At 39.8% G+C, this 26,441-nt stretch overlaps 1 protein-coding gene across 1 annotated transcript; it reads left to right on the forward strand.

Moving 5' to 3' along the window:
* Positions 1-732: 732 nt before the first annotated feature.
* On the forward strand, positions 733-26,129 carry rundc1 (RUN domain containing 1). The gene is made up of 5 exons (XM_043675005.2): positions 733-1,492; positions 11,439-11,597; positions 17,951-18,149; positions 18,903-19,013; positions 19,545-26,129. The coding sequence occupies exons 1-5, from the start codon at positions 1,118-1,120 to the stop codon at positions 20,399-20,401; spliced, it is 1,701 nt and encodes a 566-aa protein (XP_043530940.2). The 5' UTR covers positions 733-1,117; the 3' UTR covers positions 20,402-26,129.
* Positions 26,130-26,441: the final 312 nt, after the last annotated feature.

Consider the following 26,441-nt stretch of genomic DNA (forward strand, 5'->3'; position numbering starts at 1 on the left):
ACACAACTAAAGTGAATTTAATATAAACAGGAATTAGTCAGTAGATAGCCATTGGAAAAAAAATGACAATTTAGTTGATTAAATGAGTAGGAGATATGGGAGAAAATCAGGCTTAGCAGTCATTATGAATAGCTTAAACAGGACAGGCCACAAGCACTTGCACACCTGCCTTCTTCTTAGTCCCTTTGGAATGAGGATGCCTTGCTTTTCCTTCAGTTTGATGTTTCCAAGTAAGCTGATAAGTCCATTATGTGTTCTGCAAAATCTGCCACATAAATGGCAAGTTGTGCCTGAAATGTTGGTTTGACATGGTTGTTTGAAGGTTTGTGCACTTCCTTCAAACTCTCAACTTTGCCTCTTTATGTTCCCAACGTAGTTCCTCAATGTGTTTTAATGGCATTTTTAATAAGCCATCTCCGTAAGTTAGCCGGTATTTTTGACCTGTTAAGGGATGTTTGGAGGACATTCTTAAAGTATTTACACTGCTCTCCAGGGAGCCCCCTGCCATCTATGACAAATAGAACAGCTGCTTTGCTTTAGCACACATACAAACGTCAATGACAGTTCTTGCAGCATCATGATTGTGTATCCACCTTTGGGCCAAAAGGGCTTTGTTTGAGTCCAGAGGCACGTCATAACATGCCTGAGCAGGTTGATTAAACTTATCTACAATGACATACTCTGTCTAGGGCTGCTGGTCCTGAGTGATTTGCAACCTCAGTGCTGGGAAGTCTCACTGTGAGAGAATACTGCTGTTAGTCTACCTTTCTTACGACCAAATTCAAAGGAATTCCACCCTTCTTAACATAGCAAGGCTGCAGCGCAGGAGGCCATTCAGTCCATCTTATCTGTAACAACCCTGTCAGAACCCCACGCCCCCGCAAATGCTTATTCTTCAGGTAGCTATTCAAGTATGTTTTGAAAGCCTAAAGAAAAACAGCTGTTGTCGTCGCCAACGTTTGTTCCAAACTGACTGGAATCTGTTTCTGGAACATTCCGGGCGCTCACCTGGTGACGTCAGGTCGCCGACGTCAGGTGCGTTGCTCTCGCAAGATGGCGGCTATCCTCAGGATGTTTTGAAGTTGCGGTAAGAGCTGACCATATCAAGCGGCTCAGGATGGACGACAGCTCTCTGTCGGACTCTGAGAGGCTGTCGGGGGAGCGCTGGGCTCCGGTGGGAGCGGTGGCTAGCCCCGAGGAGACGGAGAGGGCTGCCGTCCCCACCGAGGTAGGCCTGGTATGCGGCGGCGCTGGGGTGGCGGTGATGGCGGAGAAGATGCAGCGGCTGGAGAGCGAGCAGGAGCTGCTGAACTCCTCACTGCTCGCCCTCACCTCGCATTTCGCCCAGGTCCAGTTCCGCCTCAAGCAGATCGTCAATGCGCAGAGTGATGAGAAGGAGCGACTGTTGAAGGAGCTGGAGGACTTCGCCTTCAAAGGCTGTCCACAACCTTTTATCACCCGGGCTCTGGACGGGCAGCAGCTGGACAATGCGGTAAGATACATCATTTTCATTCAACCTATTATAGAATTCACCTTTCTTAAAAAGTCCATTTAGATTTGAAGACAAGTCATTTTTCCCACAAGTCCAATTTTCTTCGGAATTAAATGATAGGAAGTTGACAATCGCAGCCAGCTACTAACAAATTTGAAGTGCTGAAACTCATCTCCAGCGTGTCAATGATATGGGCCGTTTCACTTCCTCCACCACCATCCCCAATCTTCTGCTTACCAGTTTGTAACTTAGTATGTTTAAAAAATGCCAAATCAGCTAACCTGACCTATCTCTATTTTGATGTCCTTGATTGAAGACTTACTGTAATAAAATGCATATCGTTCAGGCCATCCAGCTTGAGTATACTTAATGATGCAGCCTCAACAGTCCACTGCATTAAAGAATCCCTCAAATTTGCTGTCATTTCAAGAGAAGAAATTCCTTGTCATTTCCGTCCCTGGATGACCCTTACTCTGAGTTTATGCCTTTGGATCCAAAATCCTTCCACAACGGAAAATAACCTTTTTAAAATATGTAGAAAGGCATGTTCAGAGAGAGATTAACAGGTTGAGTAAGTAGGCAAAATGTTAGTAAGTGGAATATAATGATGGAAGATGTAAAGTTAATTTTGGAAGGTAAAACAAAAGTGTTATTTTATTTAAATACAGAAACACTACAAAAGCTGTAACCGAAAGAGACTTTGGTGTACTTTTTCACAAAACTAAAAAGCTAGCACACAGATGCCGCAGCTAGTTGGGAAGGCTAATGGAATGTTGGCCCTTTTTCTTTCCAGGGATTTGTAGTGTAAGGGTGGGTAAGTCTTACAACCGTGCAAAGTGCTGCTGATACCACATCTGGATTAATGTGAGCAGTTTTGATACCCTTATTGAAGAAAATATATTATTTCATTGGAGGTAGTTCCTAGAAGATTCACCGGGATAATCCCCAGTATGAGAAACGATTTGGAGATGCCGGTGTTAGACTGGGGTGTACAAAGTTAAAAATCTCACAACACCAGGTTATAGTCCCAACAGGTTTAACTGGAAGCACTAGCTTTCGGAGCGCTGCTCCTTCGTCAACCACCTGATGAAGGAGCAACACTCTGAAACCAATGCTTTCAATTAACCTGTTGGATTATAACTTGGTGTTGTGTGGTTTTTAACTTGATATGAGAAAAGGTTGAGTTCTACTCGTTGCAATTCAAAAGAATGAAAAATGGTCTCATTGAAACATATAGGGTACTTAAGGGGCTTTACAGGGTAAATCCTGAAAGAATGTTTTCTTTCATGGGAGTATCTAAGATTAGAGGGCATAGTCTGAGAATTAATGGGGCCAATTTAAGACTGAGATGAAGAATTTCTTGAGGGTTGAGCCTTTAAACTCTCTTGCCAGAGAGAAGGAACAGTGTCTTTGTGTTTTTTTAAGGCAATGAAAGACCTTTTCTTGATCAGTAGGGAATCAAAGGTTATGAGCCAAGGGCAGCAAAGTGGATGTGAGAAGTGACGATCAGCTGTGATTGTTTTGAATCGGACTTGAAGTAGACTTAAGGAGTTGAATGGCCTCCTACATTTCCTATTTCTTATAACCTCTGCATCTACTCTTTCAAGCTGTCTAAAAATCTTGAATGTTTTAATAAGGTGCTTTTCCAAACTCCAAATGAGCCCAGGCCAACCCACTTAAATTGGAGGTGTAGTGAACAGCGAAGAAGGTTACCTCCCCAAGTACAACAGGACCTTGATCAGATGGGCCAAGGAGTGGCAGATGGAGTTTAGTTTAAATGTGAGGTGCTACATTTTGGGAAGGCAAATCAGGACAGGGCTTGTACACTGAATGGTAAGATCCTGGGGAGTATTGCTCAACAAAGAGACCTTGGAGTGCAGATTCATAGTTCCTTGAAAGTGGTATTGCAATTAGACAGGATAGTGACGAAGACATTTGATATACTTGCCTCTGTTGGTCAGTGCATTGAGCATAAGGGTTTGGAGGTCATGTTCCGGCTGTACAAGACATTGGTTTGGCCATTTCTGGAATACTGAGTGCAATTCCGGCTTCTCTACTATAGGAAGGATGTTGTGAAACTTGAAAGGGTTCAGGAAAGATGTACTAGATTAATTTAGGATATCTGGACAGCATGGACGAGTTGGACCGAAGGATGTATTTCAGTGCTGTACAGCTCTATGACTAATCTTGCCTTTGAAGAATTTTTCTAATGAAGAACAGTCTGGTGACCTTTCTCCGGACTACCTCTAATACCTCTCTTTCCTGCCATTTGATGTAGCTCCTTCCTGTATGAGCATACTTACTGGTCATTATTCGACTGAATTTCAAAAAGACGACATAAAAGTAGACATTTCATCTAGAAATATGTGGGTCCAGAGTGTCCATGTATAAAATTTTGTCGTTACTAGCTATTCGATTATCTGTCATCAGTTTTTTGTTTGTGCAAAACTATATATCAGTTCCACTGGTACAATTTTTTTTTGAGTAATTGAACTCATTGTACAGAAAATATTTTCAGTACGGGATATGAGTTTACACTGGGATTCTCAAGGGAATTATACCATGTTTGTTGCTTTTTTGAATGAATAGATTTAATTAATTTTAGAATGTATAATATTTCACTAGGATGAACAAAGTAATTCTTTTAACAATTATACAAGTCAGTATTGGCCTTGTGAAAGCAGGTGTTTTGATGCAGATTTTGCATCTTTGCAAATGTATTAAAATTGTAACTACAAGTATGCTGTTAAATGGTGAAAGCAAGAGCTTGCATTACCTACACTACAATATAAAGTTAAAAGATTAGAAAATCCAAGATATTTACAAAGCTGGAAAGCACCGATATTAGTCTGCAACTGTGAAAAGGGAAGGCAGGTCAAGTGTGCACTTGGCATTTAGTATTAAGACAGTGTTCTGAATGTAGTTAACAATGTTTGTATGCTGGCTGCACTCTTTCCTCCATGTGATTACTTCATCATAGTGATACCTGACCATTGTGATATTAGTCTGTTCACTTATTTATATAGGAGACAAGTGACAAGTTTTCCATTACTTTGTCTTCAATAGCAATGGCAAAGCAACCTGCCTACTTTAGAATTGCTGTGACATGTTATACATGCACGTGATATTTGGGAGAGCATCATAAACCATATTCAAAAATCTCAAGTGACAGGTTTCCAAAATTTTCAACTTTGCTTAATTTTTAAATTATGATATTTACATAGAAATCCAAGGAGCCATAACTTGCAACATTCTTTTGATTAAACAAGTAATTTATACGAGATACAAATCAATTCTAAATGTACTCTTTAGGATTGTTGCTGACTAGTATAGCAGACAATTGCCAACAGCTGTTCAATTTTGCACAGGGCCGAGTTTTCTGGTTTGGTTTATATACAGGTAAAGAATTGAAAATTTTACCCACGTAGCATAATTTAATTTGGAATAAAAAGTTCAGTGAGACAGGATAATGCTGAGATTGCTGACTTAAAGCAGCAGAAATTTAGAAGAAATTAAATGATTGCTACAAATTAAAATTAATCTAATCTTCTATTTTTGTTTTGATCCTGCCTAACCAACAGGAAGGTTTGGTAAGTTTATATTTAAAGTTTAATGATTTAATATAGATTACTGATAATTGTGCCTTTTATTAAAAAAAGAATGTTTTGTACTTTGCATTAAGTAACAGGTGGCCAGGTAATGCAGTCCTTTTGATAGTAAGCTCTGTTGAAAAGGGGAAGTTCTCACCACATCAACTTTTTAGCTGTGTGGCCCTGACATCCGGTGCCAATAATCATTGAAGTCAGTTGATGTGGCAAGATGTTCCTTTTCTTGTGCTGTCAGGTTGCTGTTTGATCAAGTGTAGCTGGATATTTAAAGGCCATCTGAGTGATTATTACTGAGCAATAGATCTGACCCTGCAAAATAACTTTTGTATTTGTACAATGTTTTAACTTTTAATGACCTTAAAATTAATTTTGAAAAGTGATTTTAATATCTGTAATGATTGTGCTTAAAGAGTTCAGTATTCAGAGGGGGGGATCTGCGAACGTATGAATGTGAAAATTAGTGCTCGCGATATTTGAGAGTTAGTGTTTTGTTTTGCTGAGGTGTATTATTATTTATTATTTTGATGTTAGTTATTATTTATTTAGTTGTGGTTTTTATATTTTAATATATATTTGTACATCAGGCCATGTTTGGGTTTTTTAAATGTTTGTTCTTTGTATTGTTTTGAATTGTATTGTTTTGTATTTGTTGTAATATTTTAAAAATCTGTTTTTCAATAAAAATATATTTTAAGATTTTAAAATGGTTTGAGTGAAACAAATTTCAGCATCTATTTTAATTCATAATCCAACTGTTATCTTGCTGTATGAAAAGGCTTGTCATTTTGATCTAAGTGGCTTTCATTTGTTGTTTGGCCACCTGTGGAAGTCTTTAGCGATTGGCTGTTTGGACGGAATGCTGCCATAGGATACACAAGGAAACCTCATTATAGAACATGGTAATCCATTCAATGGCAAGAAAGTTAATGTTTTTTGCCAAGAGGTTGTTAATGTGGCCGAGTTGAAATTTGCTGGTAAAGCATGTACAGAAACTGATGTTTGAACCAACTTTGGCCAAAAAGTAATAGATTAATTTGCATTGTTCAAGAACTACCAGAAATATCACTTGTCCATTTGGTCCTTGCATATCTTACATGTACATTGAGGCCGAACACTGTAGCGGTCTATGTTGTGCTGACCTGTGAAAATAATCTGATGCCCATCCAACCTACACCATTCCATTATTATCCATATGTATGTCCAATGCCCATTTAAATGCCCTTAACGTCGGCGAGTCTGCTACTGTTGCAGGCAGGCCATTCCATGTCCCTACTACAGAGTGAAGAAACTACCCCTAATATCTGTCCTAAATCTATGTCCCTTCATGTTAGCCTTCCCCATCTGAGGAAAAAGACTCTCGCTGTTTACCTTATCTAACCCTATGATTATCTTGTATGTCTCAATTAAGTCACCTCTCAACATTCCTCTCTCCAGTGAAAACAGCCTCAGTTCCCTCAGGCTTTCCTTGTAAGGCCTTTCTTCCATACCAGGTAACATTCCAGTAAATCTCTTCTGAACACTTTCCTAAGCTTCCGCATCTATCCTGTAATGCGGTGACAGAACTGCATGCAATACTCCAGTTGCAGCCTTACCAGTGGCTTGTACAGTTGAAGTATGACCTCATGGCTCCGAAACTCATTCCCCCTACCAATAAACGCCAACACACCACATGCCTTCTTAACCCTATTAACCTGGGTGGCAACTTTCAGGGATTTATGCACCAGGATACCGAGATCTCTCTGTTCATCTACACTGCCAAGAATTTTACCATTAGTCAAGTACTCTGCATTACTGTTACTTCTTCCAAAGTGAATTGCCTCACTTTTTCGCATTAAACTCCATTTGCCACTTAGCCCAGCTCTGCATCTTATTCATGTCCCTCTGTACCCACCACATCCTTCGGCACTATCTGCAACTCTGCCTACCTTAGTGTCATCCGCAAATTTACTAACCCACTCTCTACGCTCACATCCAGATCATTTTTAAAAATGACAACAGCAGTGGCCCCAAAACATCCTTGCAGAGCACCACTGGCAACTGAGCTCCAGGATGAACATTTTCCATCAACCGCCACCCTCTGTCTTCCTTCAGCTAGCCAATTTCTGATCCAAACCACTGTGTCCCCTTCAATCCCAAAACTCTGTATTTTGTGCAATAGCCTACTGTGTGGAACCATTATCAAACACCTAACTGAAGTCCATATACACCACATCAACCACTTTACTTTAATCAACCTGTTTTGTCACCTTCTCAAAGAACTCAATAAAGTTAGTGAGGCATGACCTACCCTTCTCAATACAGTGTCGACTATCCCTAATCAAATTATTCCTTTCCAGATAATAAATCCTATTTCTTTTAACCCTTTCCAACATCTTACCCACAACCGAAGTAAGGCTCAGTGGCCTATAATTACCCAGGGTTGTCCCAACTCCCTTTAAATAGGGGAACAATATTTGCTATCCTCCAGTCCTCTGGCACTACTTCTGTTGACAATGATGACATACAGATCAAAGCCAAAGGCTGTGCAATCTCCTCCCTGACTTCCCAGAGAATCCGAGGTTAATCCTACCTGGCCCAGGGGTCTTATCTATTTTCAGATCTTCCAAGATTGCTAAAAACTCCTGTTTGTCAACCTTAATCCCATCTCATCTTGGAGCCTATTTCTCTGTATTTTGACTAACATTGCCCTTTTTAAAATGTGAATACTGATGAAAGGTATTCATTAAGTACTTCCCCTATGTCCTCCGATTCCACACACAACCTTCCACTACTATGTTTGGCCCTAATCTTACTCTAGTCATTCTCTTACCCCTGATATACCTAGAGAAGGCTTTAGGGTTTTTTCTTGATCCTATCCGCCAATATTTGGAGACATTGGATTGGGGTGTATAAGATTAAAAAACACACAATACCAGGTTATAGTCCAGCAGGTTTATTTGGAAGCATGAGCTAGTGCCGTTGGACAATAACCTGGTGTTGTGTGATTTTTAACCCTATCTGCCAATAACTTCTCAGGTCCTCTCCTGGCTCTTTTTAGCATTCTCTTTAGATCTTTTCTTAACTTATAACTCTCAAGTCCCCTAACTGAGCCTTGACGACTTATCCCCATGTAAGTCATCTTCCTCCTCTTGACAAGAGCTTCAACTTTCTTAGTAAACGAAGGCTCCCTCTCAACGGGGTAAATGTAGGGGAATGGGTATGGGTGGGTGCGCTTCGGCGGGTCGGTGTGGACTTATTGGGCCGAAGGGCCTGTTTCCACACGAAGTAATCTAATTTCGGGCATGATAGCTACATACTTATCAAGGACCCCATAGTAACTGTTCCTTGAATAAGCTCCACATTTCAAGTGTGTCCATCCCCTGCAGTTACCTTCCCCATCCTGTGCATCCTACATCTTGCCTAATCGCATTATAATTGCCCTTTCCCCCAGATAAAACTTTCCCTGCAGCATATACCTATCTGTGCCCATTGTTATTATAAACATAATGGAATTATGGTCACTATCACCAAAGTGCTCACCTACTTTCAAATCTAAGACGTGGCCGGGTTCATTCTCTAGTACCAAATCCAATATAGCATCTCCCCTTGTTGGCCTGTCTACATACTATGTCAGAAAACCCTCCTGCACACATTGAACAAAAACTGACCCATCTTAACTACTTGAACTATAGTATTCCCAGTCAATATTGAGGAAGTTAAAGTCCCCCATAACAACCTGTTACACTCGCTCCTATCGAGAATCGTCATTGCTATTCTTTCCTCTATACCCCTGGAACAATTCAGAGGCCTATAGAAAACTCCCAACAGGTTGACCTCTGCTTTTCCGTTTCTAACCTCAGCCGAAACTACCTCAGTGGATGAGTCCTCAAATGTTGTCTCAGCTGCTGTAATACACCCCTTGATTAACAATGCCCCCCCCCCACCATCCTCTTTTTAACCATCATAACTGTTCTTGCTGAAATATCTAAATCCCAGAATCTGCAATAACCATCCCTGGCTCTCCTCTACCATGTCTCAGAAAGGCCACAACATCAAAATCCCAAGTACCAACCCATGCTGCAAGTTCACCCACCTTATTCCGGATGCTCCTGGCATTTGAAGTATGCACGTTGCAAACCACCATTCTGATTGCCAGTGCCTTCTCGCAACCTTGTAAACCTATTCCTGACCACATTACCCTTAACCTCTAGTTCACTAGAACTAAAATTCAGTTTCCCATCCCCCTGCTGCATTAGTTTCTCCCCCCCACCACCCCCACCCAAGAGCATTAGGAAATTTCTTGTCCCCCAGGATGTTGGTAGTCCTCTGTAACCCACAGCTGTAAACCAAACTTTGCTTGCCCTATATAAGCATGTTTCAGGACCCTTGATGTTAATTACGATGTTTTATTTTCAAGTTAATTTTTATCAACCTTTTTTTCCCTTGAACTGTTAAATTCCTTCCTTCCTCTTGTCCTACAATCTGCAGGCTTGTTTTCAGAATTTGTTTTCAGTCTGAAACTGTCTGTCATAGTCATAGAGGTGTACGGCACAGAAACAAACCCGGTCCAACTTGTCCTTGCCAACCAGTTATCCTAACCTAATCTAGTCCCATTTGCCAGCACTTCGTCCATATCCCTCTAAGCCTTTCCTATTCATATACCCGTCCAGCTGCCTTTTAAATGCTGTAATTGTACCAGCCTCCTCCTTTGGCAATTCATTCCACACATACACCACCCTCTGCATGTAAAAGCTGCCCCGGAGGTCCTTTTTTTATATATAATATCTTTTGCCAAAACCCATGCCCTCTAGTTCTGGACTACCCCACCCTAGGAAAAAGACTGTCAGATTGTGTTGGGGTACAGAAGCAGTTTATAATGACTGTACTATCGCAAACCGTTACGTAGATTACAGTTTACTAGGGAAACCCAACTCAGGACCAAGGCTGCATCAATTGGAATATATGAATGTGTTTACAAGTTGTTGACTTGGTTTGCCCTGCTGGTATTCACAGCTTGCACAGATAGGAAGTGTAGTGCTGAAGTGTATTTTTTAATTCTTTGAAGAGACTTGGGAGTCATCAACAAAGCCAATATTTATTGCCCATCTCTAATTGGCTGTGAACTGAGAACCGTTTGGATCATTTCTGTTCAGTTGAAAGTCAGCCAAGTTGCTTTAGATCTAGAGTCATTTGAGCTGTGTGAACAGTTTTTCCCTTCCATAAAGATGGGTTTTTTTGACAATTGATTGCTCATGATTATTACTGAGGCTAATGTCCAATTCTAGGTTTTATTTATTGAATTTAAATTCCTTCAGTTGCAAGAGGGATTTGAAATCTTATCCCCAGAGCATAAAATTGTGCCACTTGAATACTAATCCAGTGACGTTATCAAAGTGATATCATCTTGAGTGTCATATGTTGGATTTCTGGGGTTGAGGATTCTAATCCAACTTAGATTTGTTATGCATATGTTCATGGTGGAGCTGAGCCTGATGGGTGCAGGAATTTGATGGGTTTAGTAGCAAATGTTAGAAGAGGTACAAGTGATTAACTACACTGAGTCAGGGTGGTGTTTATTGTCCAATGCCTCAAGGAGCAGACTCAAAAAGTTAGTGATCGCAGTTAGAAGGTGGATTGTGTACATCAAAGCTAGGAGGATAATGTTCCACATTGTTTGTGAGGCTGCTCTATTGTGAAATTGGAGGAAGGGTAGTTTTGAGGTTGCAAGGAGTTGGATGAGTGAAGTAATAACAATGACAGTGTAGAACTGGTGGAAGACACTATATTTATCCCACGTGGAATTTCAAGAGGAACGTGGGGAAGGCTGATTTGAACACAAATGGTGAAGCAGCTTTGACATTTTTTCCAGCTTTCTACATTCCATATCTGGAAATATCAAAATAAGGGTATTTTATAATTTTTTTAAATTTAAAAACTGCTGTTTTGAAGTTTTTTGCCATTTCAGCATTGAAAGTGTAAAATGCAATGATTTGTCTCAAGTCAACCTTTGAGCTGAAAACATTACTATTGCTTTAGATTATTGTTTTATCCTGCTCCAATAGTTTGCATTTATTACATTGTTCCTCTAGGATGTCGCTACACATGTTATGTTTTAACTTTTTTGCTGTACATCTCCAATTTAACCTAATTTACTAACAATATATAACATTCCTGCATTTTGCATTCAATAGTTTTAGATTTCGTATCATTACTCGGGTTTTCATGAAACTTACAAATATGTATTTGTTTATGAATAATAAAGCTTCAGTTTTCCCAGTATTTGGTCAATTTGGATGGAACCTGTGATTGTAATGTATATTTGAAAGAACACAATATAATTCTGACTTTTTTTTTCTTAGACTGAAAGGGAAAAACTTGAAAGACTTGAGGCCCAACGGCAGAAACAGAAAGAGCTGATTATACAGCTAAAGACACAGCTGGATGACTTAGAGACGTTTGCTTACCAAGAGGGCAGCTATGAATCCCTCCCTCAGTCAATAGTCCTAGAACGGCAGCGGGTAAGGCTTGTGACTTTGTATCGTTGAACCTTGTTGTATAATAGGTGTCGTTTCTCATGTCACTCATAATCAATTTAATCTAGCAGCACAGTCAACCAAAAGTAACTGTACTAATATTGCAACAGCTTTAAGTTGTTTCAATCTGGATCTTTCTCTGTGTCAAGACAATCAGAGGAGGCTGTGGCACAGTGGATCTGGGAATACAGCTTTGAATTCCACTTTGGCCAATTGTGAAATGTGAATTCAATTGAGACCTGCAGGTAAAAGTAGACAGTTGTGAACCATTAATAATTGCAATTGTAGAGGAATAAGATGGTGTTATTTTCTGGGTCTGTAGATTGTGAAGGAGCAAAAATTGCCTTTGCAGTGATATGTACTTCTTGTCAGATGTGGGAGTTTAAAGAAGGTTTAAGGGTTACCGTGGATTATATCTGCCATAAATGCTGTTGGATGCAAATCTTATCAGATCGAGTGGATCAGTTGGAGAGACAGAAGCTATGAGGAATTTGCAACAGCAACAGTATGTGATGGATGGCAGTTATAGGAAGGGGGGGAAGGTCTCAGATACAGTCACATAGATGGGTTAACTCCAGGAAGGGTAAGAGAGGTAGGCACCTAGGGCAGGAGTCGTTTGTGGATATACCCATTTCAAACAGGTATGCTGTTTTGGAAAATGTTGGGGGTGATGGATCCTCAGGGGAATGTAGCACGAACAGCCAGGTTTCTGGTATTGAGACTGGCTCTAATGCAACGAGGGGTATGTTGGCTTCCAAGAGATCAATTGTGTTAGGGGATTCTGTAGTCTGAGGTACAGACAGACGTTTCTGTGGCCACAGCGAAAAAGCAGAATGGTGTGTTGTTTCCCTGGAATCTCAGGAAGATTTAAACTTGTAAAGTGACTGAGGGGGGGGGGGTACCCAGGGAGATAGTGAGGAAAGAGATCAATCGGAGACTGGTACAGTTGAGAACTGAAGTGAGTCAAGCAGTCAGGGCAGGCAGGGACAAGGTAGGACTAATAAATTAAACTGCATTTATTTCAATACAAGGGGCCTAACAGGGAAGGCAGATGAACTCAGGGCATGGTTAGGAACATGGGACTAGGATATCATAGCAATTACAGAAGCATGGCTTAGGGATGGGCAGGACTGGCAGCTTAATGTTCCAGGATACAAATGTGACAGGAAGGATAGAAAGGGAGGCAAGAGAGGAGGGGGAGTGGCATTTTTGATAAGGGATAGCATTACAGCTGTGCTGAAGGAGGGTTTTCCCGGAAATACATCCAGGGAAGTTATTTGGGTGGAACTGAGAAATAAGCAAGGGATGATCACCTTATTGGGATTGTATTATAGACCCCCTAATAGTCAGAGGGAAATTGAGAAACAAACTTGTAAGGAGATCTCGGCTATCTGCAAAAATAACAGGATAGTTATGGTAGGGGATTTTAACTTTCCAGACATTGACTGGGACTGCCATAGTGTTAAGGGTTTAGATGGAGAAGAAATTCTTAAGTGTGTACAAGACAATTTTCTGATTCAGTATGTGGATGTACCTACTAGAGAAGGTCAAGTTTTGCACCTACTCTTGGGAAATAAGGCAAGGCAGGTGACTGAGGTGTCAGTGGGGAATCACTTTGGGGCCAGCGACCATAATTCTATTTGTTTTAAAATCGTGATGGAAAAGAATAGACCAGATCTAAAAATTGAAGTTCTAAATTGGAGAAAGGCCAATTTTGACGGTATTAGGCAAGAACTTTCGAAAGCTGATTGGAGGCAGATGTTCGCAAGTAAAGGGACGGCTGGAAAATGGGAAGCCTTCAGAAATGAGATAACAAGAATCCAGAGAAAGTATATTCCTGTCAGGGTGAAAGGGAAGGCTGGTAGGTATAGGGAACGCTGGATGACTAAAGAAATTGAGGGTTTGGTTAAGAAAAAGAAGGAAGCATATGTCAGGTATAGACAAGATAGGTCGAGTGAATCCTTAGAGTATAAAGAAAGTAGGAGTACACTTAAGAGGGAAATCAGGAGGGCAAAAAGGGAACATGAGATAACTTTGGCAATAGAATTAAGGAGAATCCAAAGGGTTGTAACGCATATATTAAGGACAAAAAGGTAACTAGGGAGAGAATAGGGCCCCTCAAAGATCAGCAAGGCGGCCTTTGTGTGGAGCCACAGAAAATTGGGGAGATACTAAATGAATATTTTGCATCAGTATTTACTGTGGAAAAGGATATGGAAGATATAGACTGTAGGGAAATAGATGGTGACATCTTGCAAAATGTCCAGATTACAGAGGAGGAAGTGCTGGATGTCTTGAAACGGTTAAAGGTGGATAAATCCCCAGGACCTGATCAGGTGTAGCCAAGAACTCTGTGGGAAGCTAGAGAAGTGATTGCTGGGCCTCTTGCTGAGATATTTGTATCAACGATAGTCACAGGTGAGGTGCCGGAAGACTGGAGGATGGCAAACATGGTGCCACTGTTAAGAAGGGCGGTAAAGACAAGCCAGGGAGCTATAGACTGGTGAGCCTGAACTTGAAAGGGTTCAGAAAAGATTTACAAGGATGTTGCCAGGGTTGGAGGATTTGAGCTATGGGGAGAGACTGAACAGGCTGGGGCTGTTTTCCCTAGACCGTCGGAGGCTGCGGGGTGACCTTATCGAGGTTTACAAAATTATGAGGGGCATGGATAGGATAAATAGGCAAAGTCTTTTCCCTGGGATCGGGGAGTCCAGAACTAGAGGGCATAGGTTTAGGGTGAGAGGGGAAAGATATAAAAGGGACCTAAGGGGCAACCTTTTCACGCAGAGGGTGGTACGTGTAAGGAATGAGCTGCCAGAGGATGTGGTGGAGGCTGGTACAATTGCAACATTTTAAGAGGCGTTTGGATGGGTATGGGCCGAGTGTTGGCAGGTGGGACTAGATTGGGTTGGGATATCTGGTCGGCATAGACGGGTTGGACTGAAGGGTCAGTTTCCATGCTGTACGTCTCTGACTCTATGACTCTAATTGCAATTAAAGAAAAGCTGTCTTCAAGGGAAGGAAATCTGCCATCCCTAACTGGCGATTCCAGACCCACAACCATGTGGGTGACTCTTAATTGTCCTTTGAAATGACCTAGCAAGCCATTGAATTCAAGGGCAAATAAGGATGGTCAACAAACAAAAGCCTTGCCTGTGATGCCCACATTCGTTCCAAGAATGGAACATTCTTTAATTATACAAAGAGCATCTCATATGCCTCAACTATTAACATAGTGAAAATCCAGAACCATTTTCACCTTAAAAACACTCAAGGTTGGGACTGTCTTTGTCTCAATCAAAACTGTGATTTTTGTTGATTTAGAGTGCAGGATTGACATGAAGGATAGAAATGGCAAGATTAGGGAACCGTGGATTACAGGTGAAACTGTAATATTGGCTAAGAGGATAAAGGAAGCATCTGTACGGTTTAGGTGACTGAAAACAGATGAAGCTTTGGCAGAATATCAGAAAAGTAGGACCAATCTGAAACAAGGAATTAAAAGGGGTCGTGAAATATCTTTAACAAACAGGGTTAAGGAGATTCCTAAAACCTTTTACTCATAATCTAAGGAGCAAGAGAGTAACTAGAGAAAGAGTTGGCCCACTCAAGTACAAAGGAGGAAAGTTGTGTGGAGTCAGAAAATGGGTGAGATTCTAAATGAATACTTTGTGTTGGTATTCGCTGAGGAGAGGGACATGATGGCTGTTGAGGTTAGGGATAGATGTTTGATTACTCGAGGTCAAGTTCCATAAGGAGGATGGAAGTGTTGGGTATTCTAAAAGGCAAGAAGGTGGACAAGTCCCCAGGTCCGGATAGGATTTATTCCAGGTTACTGAGGGAAGCAAATGAGGAAATAGCTGGGGCCTTAACAGATATCTTTGCAACATCTTTGAACACGGGTAATGTGCCAGAGGACTGGAGAGTTGCTAATGTCTCCTTGTTTAAGAAGGGTAGCGACGATAATCCAGGTAATTATAGACCAGTGAGCCTGACGTCAGTGGTAGGGAAGCTGTTGGGGTAGATACTAAGAGATAGGATCTATTTATATTTGGAAGAAAATGGGCTTATCTATGATAGGCATTATGATTTTGTGCAGAGAAGGTCATGTCTTACCAACAATAGAATTCTTTGAGGAAGTGACAAAATTGATTGAGGGAATGGCTGTAGATGTCATATACATGGACTTCGGTAAGGCATTTGATAAGGTTCCCTGTGGTAGGCTGATGGAGAAAGTGAAGTCGCATGGGGTCCAGGTAGTACTAGCAAGATGGATGGAGAACTGGCTAGGCAACAGGAGAAAGAATAGTATTGGAAGGGAGTTTCTCAAAATAGAGAACTGACCTGTGGTGTTCCACAACGATCTGTGCTGGGATTACTGTTGTTTGTGATATGCAAGGCAATCTGGTGGAAGGTATAGGTGATCTGATTAGCAAGTTTGGAGGAGTAGCAGATAGTGAAGGGCACTGTCGAATGCAGCAGAATATAGATTGGAGAGATTGGCAGAGTTCAATTAGACAAATGTGAGGTGATGCATTTTGGAAGATCCATTTCAAGAGTGAACTATATACTAAATGGAAAAGCCCTGGGGAAAATTGAGGTACAGAGAGATCTGGGTGTTCAGGTCCATTGTACACTGAAGGTGGCAACGCTGGTCGATAGTGGTCAAGAAGACATATGGCATGCTTTCCTTCATCGGACGGGGTATTGAGTACAAGAGTTGGCAGGTCATGTTACAGTTTATAGGACTTTGGTTCGGCCACATTTGGAATATTGCATACAGTTCTGGTCACCACATTACCAGAAGGATGTGAATGCTTTGGAGAGGGTGCAGAGGAGGTTCACCACCAGGACGTTGTTGGTATGGAGGGTGCTATTTATGAAGAGAAGTTGAGTAGATGAGGATTATTTTCATTGGAAAGGCAGTGGTTGAAGGAGGACCTGATTGAGATCTACGAAATCATGAGAGGTATAGACAGGGTGGATAGCAAGAAGCTTTTTTTCTAGAGCGGGAGACTCGGTTACTAGGGCACAAGTTCAAGGTGAGAGGGGAAAAGACTAAGGAAATATGCGTGGAAAGTTCTTGAGGCAGAGGGTGGTGGGTGCTTGGAACACGTTGCCAGCGAGGTGGTAGAGGCTGGCACGATAACACCATTTAAGATGTATCTAGACAGATATCTGAATGGGCATGGAGCAGAGGAATACAGATCTGTGGAAAATAGGTGACTGGTTTAGATAGAGGATTAGAATAGACGCAGGCTTGGAGGGCCGAAGGGCCTACTCCTGTGCTGAAATTTTCTTTGTTCTTTGTTTGTTAGGAAAAGTGCACATTATGGCACCCAAAAGAAGGTAAGTATATTTAAGATACACATCAAAAATGTCACAGTGCTGGGGAGCTGAATAACCCCTCTCTGTTCTTGTATACCTAAGTAATATATTCATTCCTCTAAATCTGCCAGGGCTCTGTTCCTGAAAAGCTGGCGCAAATGATGAAATGCGCAATTGCAGAGCTCATTTGAAAATAGGTTAAAAATCGGAGATACGTAAATTTTGCCCATGGATGTTGATTCCTTTTGTTATTCACTTCTTCGCGTGGGCCGGCAAATTCACAATTTGTGATTTTGTGAGATTTTGAGGGTTTACTATATCTACTTTTTTAACAAGTTATATTTACAGGGAGGGTTTTGCTTGATGTTGTCCCCCAGCACTTTACAGCTAATGTGATGTTTTTGCAGTGTTGTAATTGTTGTATTGTAGGAAGCATAGCAGCCAGTTTTTGCATAGCAAACTACAATAAACAAAGTCAGTTTTATCTGTCTATACTGACTGGGAAGTAAAATTTGGCCAAGATATTGGGAGAACTCCGGTTTCTCTTTAAATAGTGCTGTGCAAATCTTTGCGCACACCTGAAAGGCAAACTAGGTTTAAAAATCAAACCTGAAAGATGACGCATGATTATGCAGTACTGAGTGAATGCTGCACAGAATTGTTCATCTAGATTATACATTTGTCTCTGGGATTGGGGCCCAAAGCAAGCCATAACTTTGATCCAGGTGAGGAATGCCTCTGAACCAAGGCTGATGTCGTTGGGCTCTATACCAGCAAGCTGCTCGTTTGTAACCAGAGTTCTTAACCGTATCGGGTATAAGGAGGAAGGAGAAGTGAGAGCGCAGGCTTATAGGAACAGGGAAAATAAGTAATGTTGTCTTAAACTACTTAATAGCAGACCATTTGCCTGACTGCCTTAAGTGAGCCTTTAAAATGACCCTGTAAAATTTGGTGAAAGGATGGAGACTACAGAAGAAATATGTTTTGATGCCTTTTGTGTTTATAATCAGGTAATTATCGATGAATTAATTAAGAAGCTAGATGTAAATCTAAATGAAGATTTTAGCAGTTTATCACCAGAAGAACTCCGACAACGTGTTGATGCAGCAATTGCCCAAATTGTGAATCCAGCAAGAGTGAAGGAACAGCTGGTGGAGCAGCTTAAAACTCAGATTTGTGACCTTGAAATGTTCATCAACTTTCTTCAGGGTAAGTAGAACAATTGTGCTGGTCGCAATAGCCACTGGCATTTATTGTACTTGTTGATCCTAAGCTACCTACCTTTTTAGATTTGTGTTGCTTGCACAAAAATGTGAGAGAGAGACAGGAGACAATTCCAGGGAACACCATTTTTACCATGCTCAGTCTTGCTTTCCCGCACCTGCACCCCCAAAATACATCCCTTGTGTAGTTTGAAAGATGACTAGTTCTGGATGCAGCAATCAAACTGAGTATGTAAAATTAGACAATCCAAAATACAACCAACTATAGGGTTTTCAATTGTACACACTCATTTGATTGTTTCATGTTTTCTCTTTCTCATCATGTCCCCTCACCACCAACCTTTCAGAAAAAGTGTCTCTGGGTCTTCAGAACCTATAATCTGTTGAGCAGAGAAGGAACTCTGTTTAAGATTATACATTTTTTAAAATTGCAATTTGTTTCAGATTACAAAGTTTGGTAACAAATTCTGAAGCTTTTTTTTAGGTTATCAGGTGGTCTCAACACATTGGCAGGGAGTATTTTATTGAGACTGAGTCTCAAAGGTCATGTTTGGTAGGTGATGTGTAGCTTTGATTCTGATCTTAAATCAATATGAACTTTGTTCATTTCCTAGAGTTAAACTGAAGTTTTGCCTAACTATGCAATTATATAAATGTTCAGGCTGAGAGTTTGATTGAAGTCGTGACCCACGTGTTTTGCCAAATTGATATGATCTTTACACTTCTTTTCATTCCCCAGATGAGGTTGGAAGCCCTCCGCAGGCTCAGAATGGAAAGTGCACATGCAATGTGCACGGAATGAAAGATTCTCGGGCATCAACTGCAAAACTGTCAGGTGGAAGGCATCATGGTGAGGTTTAGTTCTTCTGATTCAGTTTATTTCTGGGTCTGATACTTTAGATAAATGTCAATTTATTCAAAGAGCCTTCACACTGCAAGTAAAACATTGTTATATTCCCAAAGTGTTAGTGGTTACGGAGTAATTCAACGTGGTGATTTTTCTTTTAAAGATGTGACCTACCTCTACGTTTAATGTACAGCTTTGCTTTTTTCCTGTCCCCATTCCTGGCCTCAGTATTTGTGGATTAAAAACAATAACTTCTTATTTATATAACCTGATTTTGGAAGTAAATTCCAATGCTTACAAAAATAATCTTTAAAATCCAGTAAATATTTTCACCTTTACAAAGCAACAATTTGGGAAAATCTAAGGGTAGCTGTGTACATATGATTAAGGTCTATTATAGTTGTTGCTGTACATCAGTAGTGATAGGGATTAATTTGAAACATCAAATTCATGTGGCAAGAGATGGTGTTACATATGTGCAAGTTTTATTTCTGCTGGGAATTTATTTTTAAAAATTTTTCTGTTGGTTTGCAGTGGATCAAGAAACAGCTAGAACGATGAGAGAGACTGGGTTAAACCTTGTGCGCAGAGCATTGGCAATATTGCAAATATTTGCTGTTAGTCAGTTTGGATGTGCTGCTGGTCAGATCCCACGTGGAATGTGGCAGCCTGATGAAACAGACAAGGACTACAGTCCCCTGTTACTGAAACTAGAAGGTGCTGTAGATAAAGTGAAACAGCTGGCATTGAGACATCAACAGGTTGACGAGCATGTAATCAGTAGCCGTGACTTTTATCTTGGGAAGAATGAACTTATAACAGCTGTACGAAAAGAATTGTCAATAGCTCTCAGAGATCTGATGAGCCATGGTTTATATGCCTCCTCTCAAGGAATGAGTTTGGTCCTAGCACCAATTGCTTGCCTCCTTCCCTCATTCACAACCTCTCCACAAACCATGCATCCCTGGCAACTTTTTGTGAAGTACTATAATACCAGAAATGGTAGAGCTTTTGTAGAGTCTCCTGCTCGCAAGCTGTCTCAATCCTTTGCCTTGCCAGTGACTGGGAGTGGCATTGTAACTCCAAAACAAAGTTTACTCGCTGCAGTACACACTGTGCTCACCGAACATGATCGTTACAAGCGCAGTGCAGATTCGGAGTTTAAGGCCTTAATATGCATGGCATTGAATGAACAGCGTTTGGTTTCCTGGGTAAACCTGATTTGTAAATCAGGAACACTTATCCAGAGTCACTACCAGCCATGGAGCTATATGGCATCTACTGGGTTTGAGAGTACACTCAATTTACTCAGTCGTCTTAGCAACCTGCACTTCAGCCTTCCGGTTGACACTGCAGTTCGACAACTAAAAAATATCAAAGATGCTTTTTAATGTTTCCTGTGTATATATTTTATCCTATGAAAGATTAATTGTAAATGTTTAGATCCATTGCAAGATTATACCTCTTTCTATGATTACATGGCCTTGACTGAAAGTTTGAAGTATGATGAACCCCACAAGATCAATTACAATTGTATTTTAAATCAAAGATATAAATTACTGTTAAAACTTAATTGATGGGATTTTAATATTTGTAAAATTACAGGTTGCTCATCACAGTTCTCTTTGAAATATAGGATGTTCTTTCCTGAACGATGGTGTTATCAGCAACTTGTGATTATGGCTAATGTTATAGGAATTAGACCATAAGACATAGGAGTGGAAGTAAGGCCATTCGGCCCATCGAGTCCACTCCGCCATTCAATCATGGCTGATGGGCATTTCAACTCCACTTACCCGCATTCTCCCCGTAGCCCTTAATTCCTTGTGACATCAAAAATTTATCAATTTCTGCTTTGAAGACATTTAGCGTCCCGGCCTCCACTGCACTCTGCGGCAATGAATTCCACAGGCCCACCACTCTGGCTGAAGAAATGTCTCTGCATTTCTGTTCTGAATTTACCCCCTCTAATTCTAAGGCTATGTCCACGGGTCCTAGTCTCCTCGCTTAACGGAAACAAGTTCCTAGCGTCCACCCTTTCCAAGCCATGTATTATCTTGTAAGTTTCTATTAGATCTCCCCTTAATCTTCTAAACTCCAATGAATACAATCCCAGGATCCTTAGCCGTTCCTTGTATGTTAGACCTACCATTCCAGGGATCATCCGTGTGAATCTCTGCTGGACACGCTCCAGTGCCAGTATGTCCTTCCTGAGGTGTGGGGACCAAAACTGAACACAGTACTCCAAATGGGGCCTAACCAGAGCTTTATAAAGTCTCAGTAGCACAACGGTGCTCTTATATTCCAACCCTCTTCAGATAAATGACAACATTGCATTCGCTTTCTTAATCACAGATGCAATCTGCATGTTTACCTTTAGAGAATCCTCGACTATCACTCCCAGATCCCTTTGTACTTTGGCTTTATGAATTTTCTCACCGTTTAGAAAGTAGTCTATGCCTGTATTCTTTCTTCCAAAGTGCAAGACCTCGCATCTGCTCACGTTGAATTCCATCAGCCATTTCCTGGACCATTCTCCCAAACTGTCTCGATCCTTCTGCAGCCTCCCCACTTCCTCAGTACTACCTGCCTGTCCACCTAACTTCATATCATCGGCAAACTTCACTAGAATGCCCCCAGTTCCTTCATCCAGATCATTAATATATAACATGAACAGCTGCGGCCCCAACACTGAACCCTGCGGTACACCGCTTGTCACTGGCTGCCATTCCGAAAAAGAACTTTTTATCCCAACTCTCTGCCTCTCTGTGTGACATTCACACACTACATTGCAAAGTTTTAAATACATTACAGTTAGAGCTTAAATTGTTACTATAAAAGAAACACAAGGGAATTGTTGGGGTTTTTTATTTACTTTTTCATTGAATACATGCAATTACTAAGGAAGGATCTTTGAACCTGTCACTTGATGTTTGTAACAGTTACTAATTGTCAGCTCGGAGTTTTAGCAGTAACAAGATAGGACATCCATATTGGAGCCTGGTCAAAAAAGCATTAGCAGTTTTTGTGGGAACTGGAGAAGGCCAAATAACCCTGAGCCCATTCTGCCAATTCTTAGATTTGTGGCTGATCTGCAACTTGACTTCACATTCCTTAATTACAAGCTCAAACTTTTTGTGAGGCCCCATGTTAGAAAGGTCTTGTGGTTCCTGAGCACTTTAAGTTTGGAAGCAAATTTTGTTTTCCCCTCAACTTTTGAATTTCATTTTTAGCTTTTAGTTTTTGCCTTTTTCATTGTCTCTCTGTCTGTACACCAGTTTTTGACCAGTCAAGGTGGTCAGGCATGCTACTTTGGGATGCTTTAAGGAATAATGCTTCAAATAACGTAACACTGTACGAGGTAAATTTACTACTCATCCGCAAATTGCCACTCCCTGGCATTTAACACTAGCGAGATCTAAACTGTGTAGCCTGTTTCAATTGTGCTTGTTGATTCTGTATTTGTCATGTATAATAGTACAGTACGTTTTGGACCAAGGGCGTGTACTGTGTTTTATTGGGAAAATGCTATCTTCTTTCAGACATTATATTTTTTTCAAGGATCAACTAGAGCCAGCTGTAACTTAATGGATGTGGTTAGAAAATATCTTAAATGGTTTGGTTACAAATATTTAATAGTTTATTTACAGCTTATGTAAGAACAATGTATTCTGTTATGGTGTGATGTTTAGTGACATTGAGATGTTCTGATATAAAATCAGGGTTTCAATTTTTTTTTATCTGCTTGTCCTTACCCCCTTTCCTGGCTGTGTACTCTATTGAGAAGTCATTCTAGTTAATGTTGTACATCTTATGATCTGTAGTGCTTTTTGATATAGAATATGAACCATACATGGTAGAAGAAAATATGATAACGTTCTTTTCTGTAATGCTAATTTACACTAAGTTAAAATGTAACCATGCATTTCTTAACTGTTAAGTATAGTTTGAGTCATTTCATTAAGGTCATGAAATTGGATCATTTGATTTTGTACACCGACAATTCATTCTATGCTGTAATCTCTGTGTCTCTCAGGAGTAAGGTTAAAACCTTTGAGGGAGGTCTGGTAGTCTACATGACTGTGTAATGAATTTATTTATTACATACGTAGATGTAGACATGTTTCGTTCCTCTGGAATGTTGAGTACACACTACATTAAAATTTAGGAAAGCAAAAGTTTATTTGTGATATTAACGTGAAAATTGCTCTATAAACACTATTTCTTTTCAAGGAAACTTTATGAACAGAAGAAAAAATGTCAATTTCTGTACCTAATTCCCAAGTTATTTTCTTGTTTCATGAAGTAAAAGTGGAAAGGAGGATTCTTACCTTACATTCTAAGTTATGAAGTTTGCACGTATTAAATTCATTTCCATTTAGCGAAAGATCTCAGCAAAAAAAATTCAACCAAAGTTGAGATGGTTATATGAAATTTGTAGTGATACTTAAAATAGCAACCATCGCTGTTTGTAAGTTTATTTTGTCTTTTATTGATGATCACCTCAATGTATTGTCAAATCATATTGGAATGTAACTGCTAGTCCTTGGAAATTTTTAAAGAAATATTTATAACAATTTTTTTAAACATAACAGCCTCTTGTGCTTTTAATTGCTTCATTTAAATTGTTGACAATTTTAATTTGAAAGCATATATTTTTTTAATCAAGACCATTTATAATCTATCCTTTTTTAGACCAAAAACTTGATTCCCAAATCACTATATAAACGTACCTTAGTATTGAACTCCGCTACAAGTGGAAGCGTTTCTTTTTTCTCTGAACCCACTGTAATTTTGAACATCTCTATTAGATCACTGGTCACTCATCTCTTTTCAGGAGTGAAAACCTCAGAATTGTCTTTCTTTCCTTTTTAAAGGTGTACCTTTAAACCAAGTTTCCATGTTGTTTAAAAATAGCTCTGCTTTTGAGTTTTAATTAGCTAAAAATAGTCCAATGTGCTTTGTTTGTACTTTATGGCTTTAACATGCATTGTTTCTTTACTGACTTCTATGCCTTGATATCATTTTGATTCTATATTTCCAAAGACATTGACTTCCTAATTCCTTACACCAAAATAAACCAACTTTTGCATCGATGTTTAAATTCATTTCCCATTTCTGAACATTATGCAAGCAAATTATTGTCTTAGTTAGCACTCTCCCGCATTAACTATGCTTCCTACTTTTTTTTGTCATCTAGAAATAAAAATGTTTCTTTTTGCAGCATCACGTGAATATGATTATAGCCTGAATGTAGTGTCAAGATCTTTCTTCCCATTCCACTCATCATTTAAAGGAGGTTGTTTTTGCTGCAGTTCAGCAGAGAAGTTTTAAAATCAACCTGTTCATCCACTTTTGGGAGCTTGAATCTGAGCCTTCTGACCCAGAAGTAGGGACGTTCATTTGCACTTAGAGTCATACAGCACAGACACAGACCTTTTCGGTCCAACTAGTCCATGCCGAACACTATCATCCAGCCTTTCTTTATAACTCAAACCATCCATGCCTGGCAGCGTCCTGGTAAATCTCTTCTGAACCCTCTCCAGCTTAATATTCTTTTTATAGCTGGGCAACCAGAACTGCGCACACATTCCAGTAGAGTCCTCACCAATGTCCTGTACAATCTCAACATGATGTCCTAACCCCTATACTCAAAAGGATTGAGCAATGAAGGCAAGCATGCTGAATGCCTTTTTAACCCCCTCTCCCATCTATATGTGATATAAACTTCAAAGAATTGTGTACCTGAACCCTGAGGTCTCTCTCTTCTACAACACTACTCAAGGACCTACCATTAATTGCAGACCATACCCTTGTTTGTTGTACCAAAATACCCCTCATTTATCCAGATTGAACACCATCTGCCATTTCTCAGCCCAGTCTCAACCTCTAATCATTTGAGGACTTAAGGTGATCTCAGACTATTTGAATATCTGTTTCCTTTTGGTTACAGTTGTTAGAATTTTCTCCATTTATGAATTGATCTGTAACCTACCTTTATATGTCAGTAATGAGGGAACGCTGTCTTTTGGTTGAGATGCAATAATAAGCCTTCAATGGCCTTTTCAATTAAGTGCTAAAAGATTCATGATGCGCAAACAAATATTTCCCTCCAACAAGTGCCACCAAAAGCAGATTTAGTTATTTATCACGTGTTCAGGAGACATTGATTCTTTAATTTTGCTGAACTTATCCACCATGGTTATTACACTTCCAGAATAATTTGTGGTTGAACATTGTTTTTCGGGGTATAAAATGTTATTGCTACAAACTCCAATCTCATGGAGTCAACACTAAGATTGTCAGGACACCTGTGGGCACTGACCTCCCAATGGAAATAAATGTCTTCTCAAGTTATCTGAACTGATAGTGATAACTACAAGACTCCTTGGGTAAAGGAATATCTGGTCTGCATTCTAGGCTCGATTTTCAGCTGTCTGGTCTAACACTTCATCACATGTCAGGCTGCAACCCACAAGATGAGTCAGCAAAGATTACACTTGCTATGCTTTCTCACTGGATCATTGCCCCAAAATGTGCTCCTCCATAACCCATAAAGGAATATGAATATCTTGTTACACTTTACTAATAAAACATGTATTCTATTTTGATTGGAGGAGAAGGTAACACTAGCCTCTGGGATTAGCCAGTTGCGCAATGTTTTGACATTTAGATAAATGGAACAGATAGGATTGTACATCATCTAATAAGTTTTAATTTTCCCTCTAATACAAGTTCCTAAACCTTTAACTGGCATTTAACTGTGAAATTAACATTTATCATTTTGTAAGTTTTATGGTATTTACTTTTAAAACTTCAAGCTGTACATCATGACACTATCAAATGATATTTGTAGCATCTCCAAAATTAAAGTGTCAATTTATATCCAGAAGTTCACCTTAATGACTTAAGATTAATAGTTTTATGGATGCAAGTTGTCACAAAAAATGCTAAGTTGGCAATGTCCTAACTTGAATTTTGTATCTAGAAGTACAAATTTAATCCAGTTTGTTGTTTAAGGCAATGACTTTTTTTAAGGGGAATGGACTATAACAAAGTTGAAATGGAAAATGGTCATTATGTTGTACACTTATTAATAAATTGAATTTATTTATCCTATGACTTCGTACTGAAACCTATTTTCATGAGCTTTGGGAGTAGTGAAAGCTGCATATTATTTGAAAATGTGACATATATTGATATTTAAATATGGTTTGGAGTTTGTGACCATCCTTTATAATTATGTAGAATGAATTATTGCTGTATTTGAAATTCTATCTAAGTACCAAAGTGTGTACAAAGAATCAATTTTTTTAAAATGCAACATGTGCAGTTGTTTTTATGAACTTAAGAGCTGGGAGCAGGACCCATTCAATAGGGTCATAAATGAATTTTCCCCAGCATTTAGAAAGAGATGGAATTGAAAAATGA

The sequence above is a fragment of the Chiloscyllium plagiosum genome, unplaced genomic scaffold (assembly GCF_037043375.1).
Source record: "Chiloscyllium plagiosum isolate Xiang-an unplaced genomic scaffold, Cpla_swu_hap1 HiC_scaffold_32, whole genome shotgun sequence".
In the NCBI taxonomy this organism is placed as follows: domain Eukaryota; kingdom Metazoa; phylum Chordata; class Chondrichthyes; order Orectolobiformes; family Hemiscylliidae; genus Chiloscyllium; species Chiloscyllium plagiosum.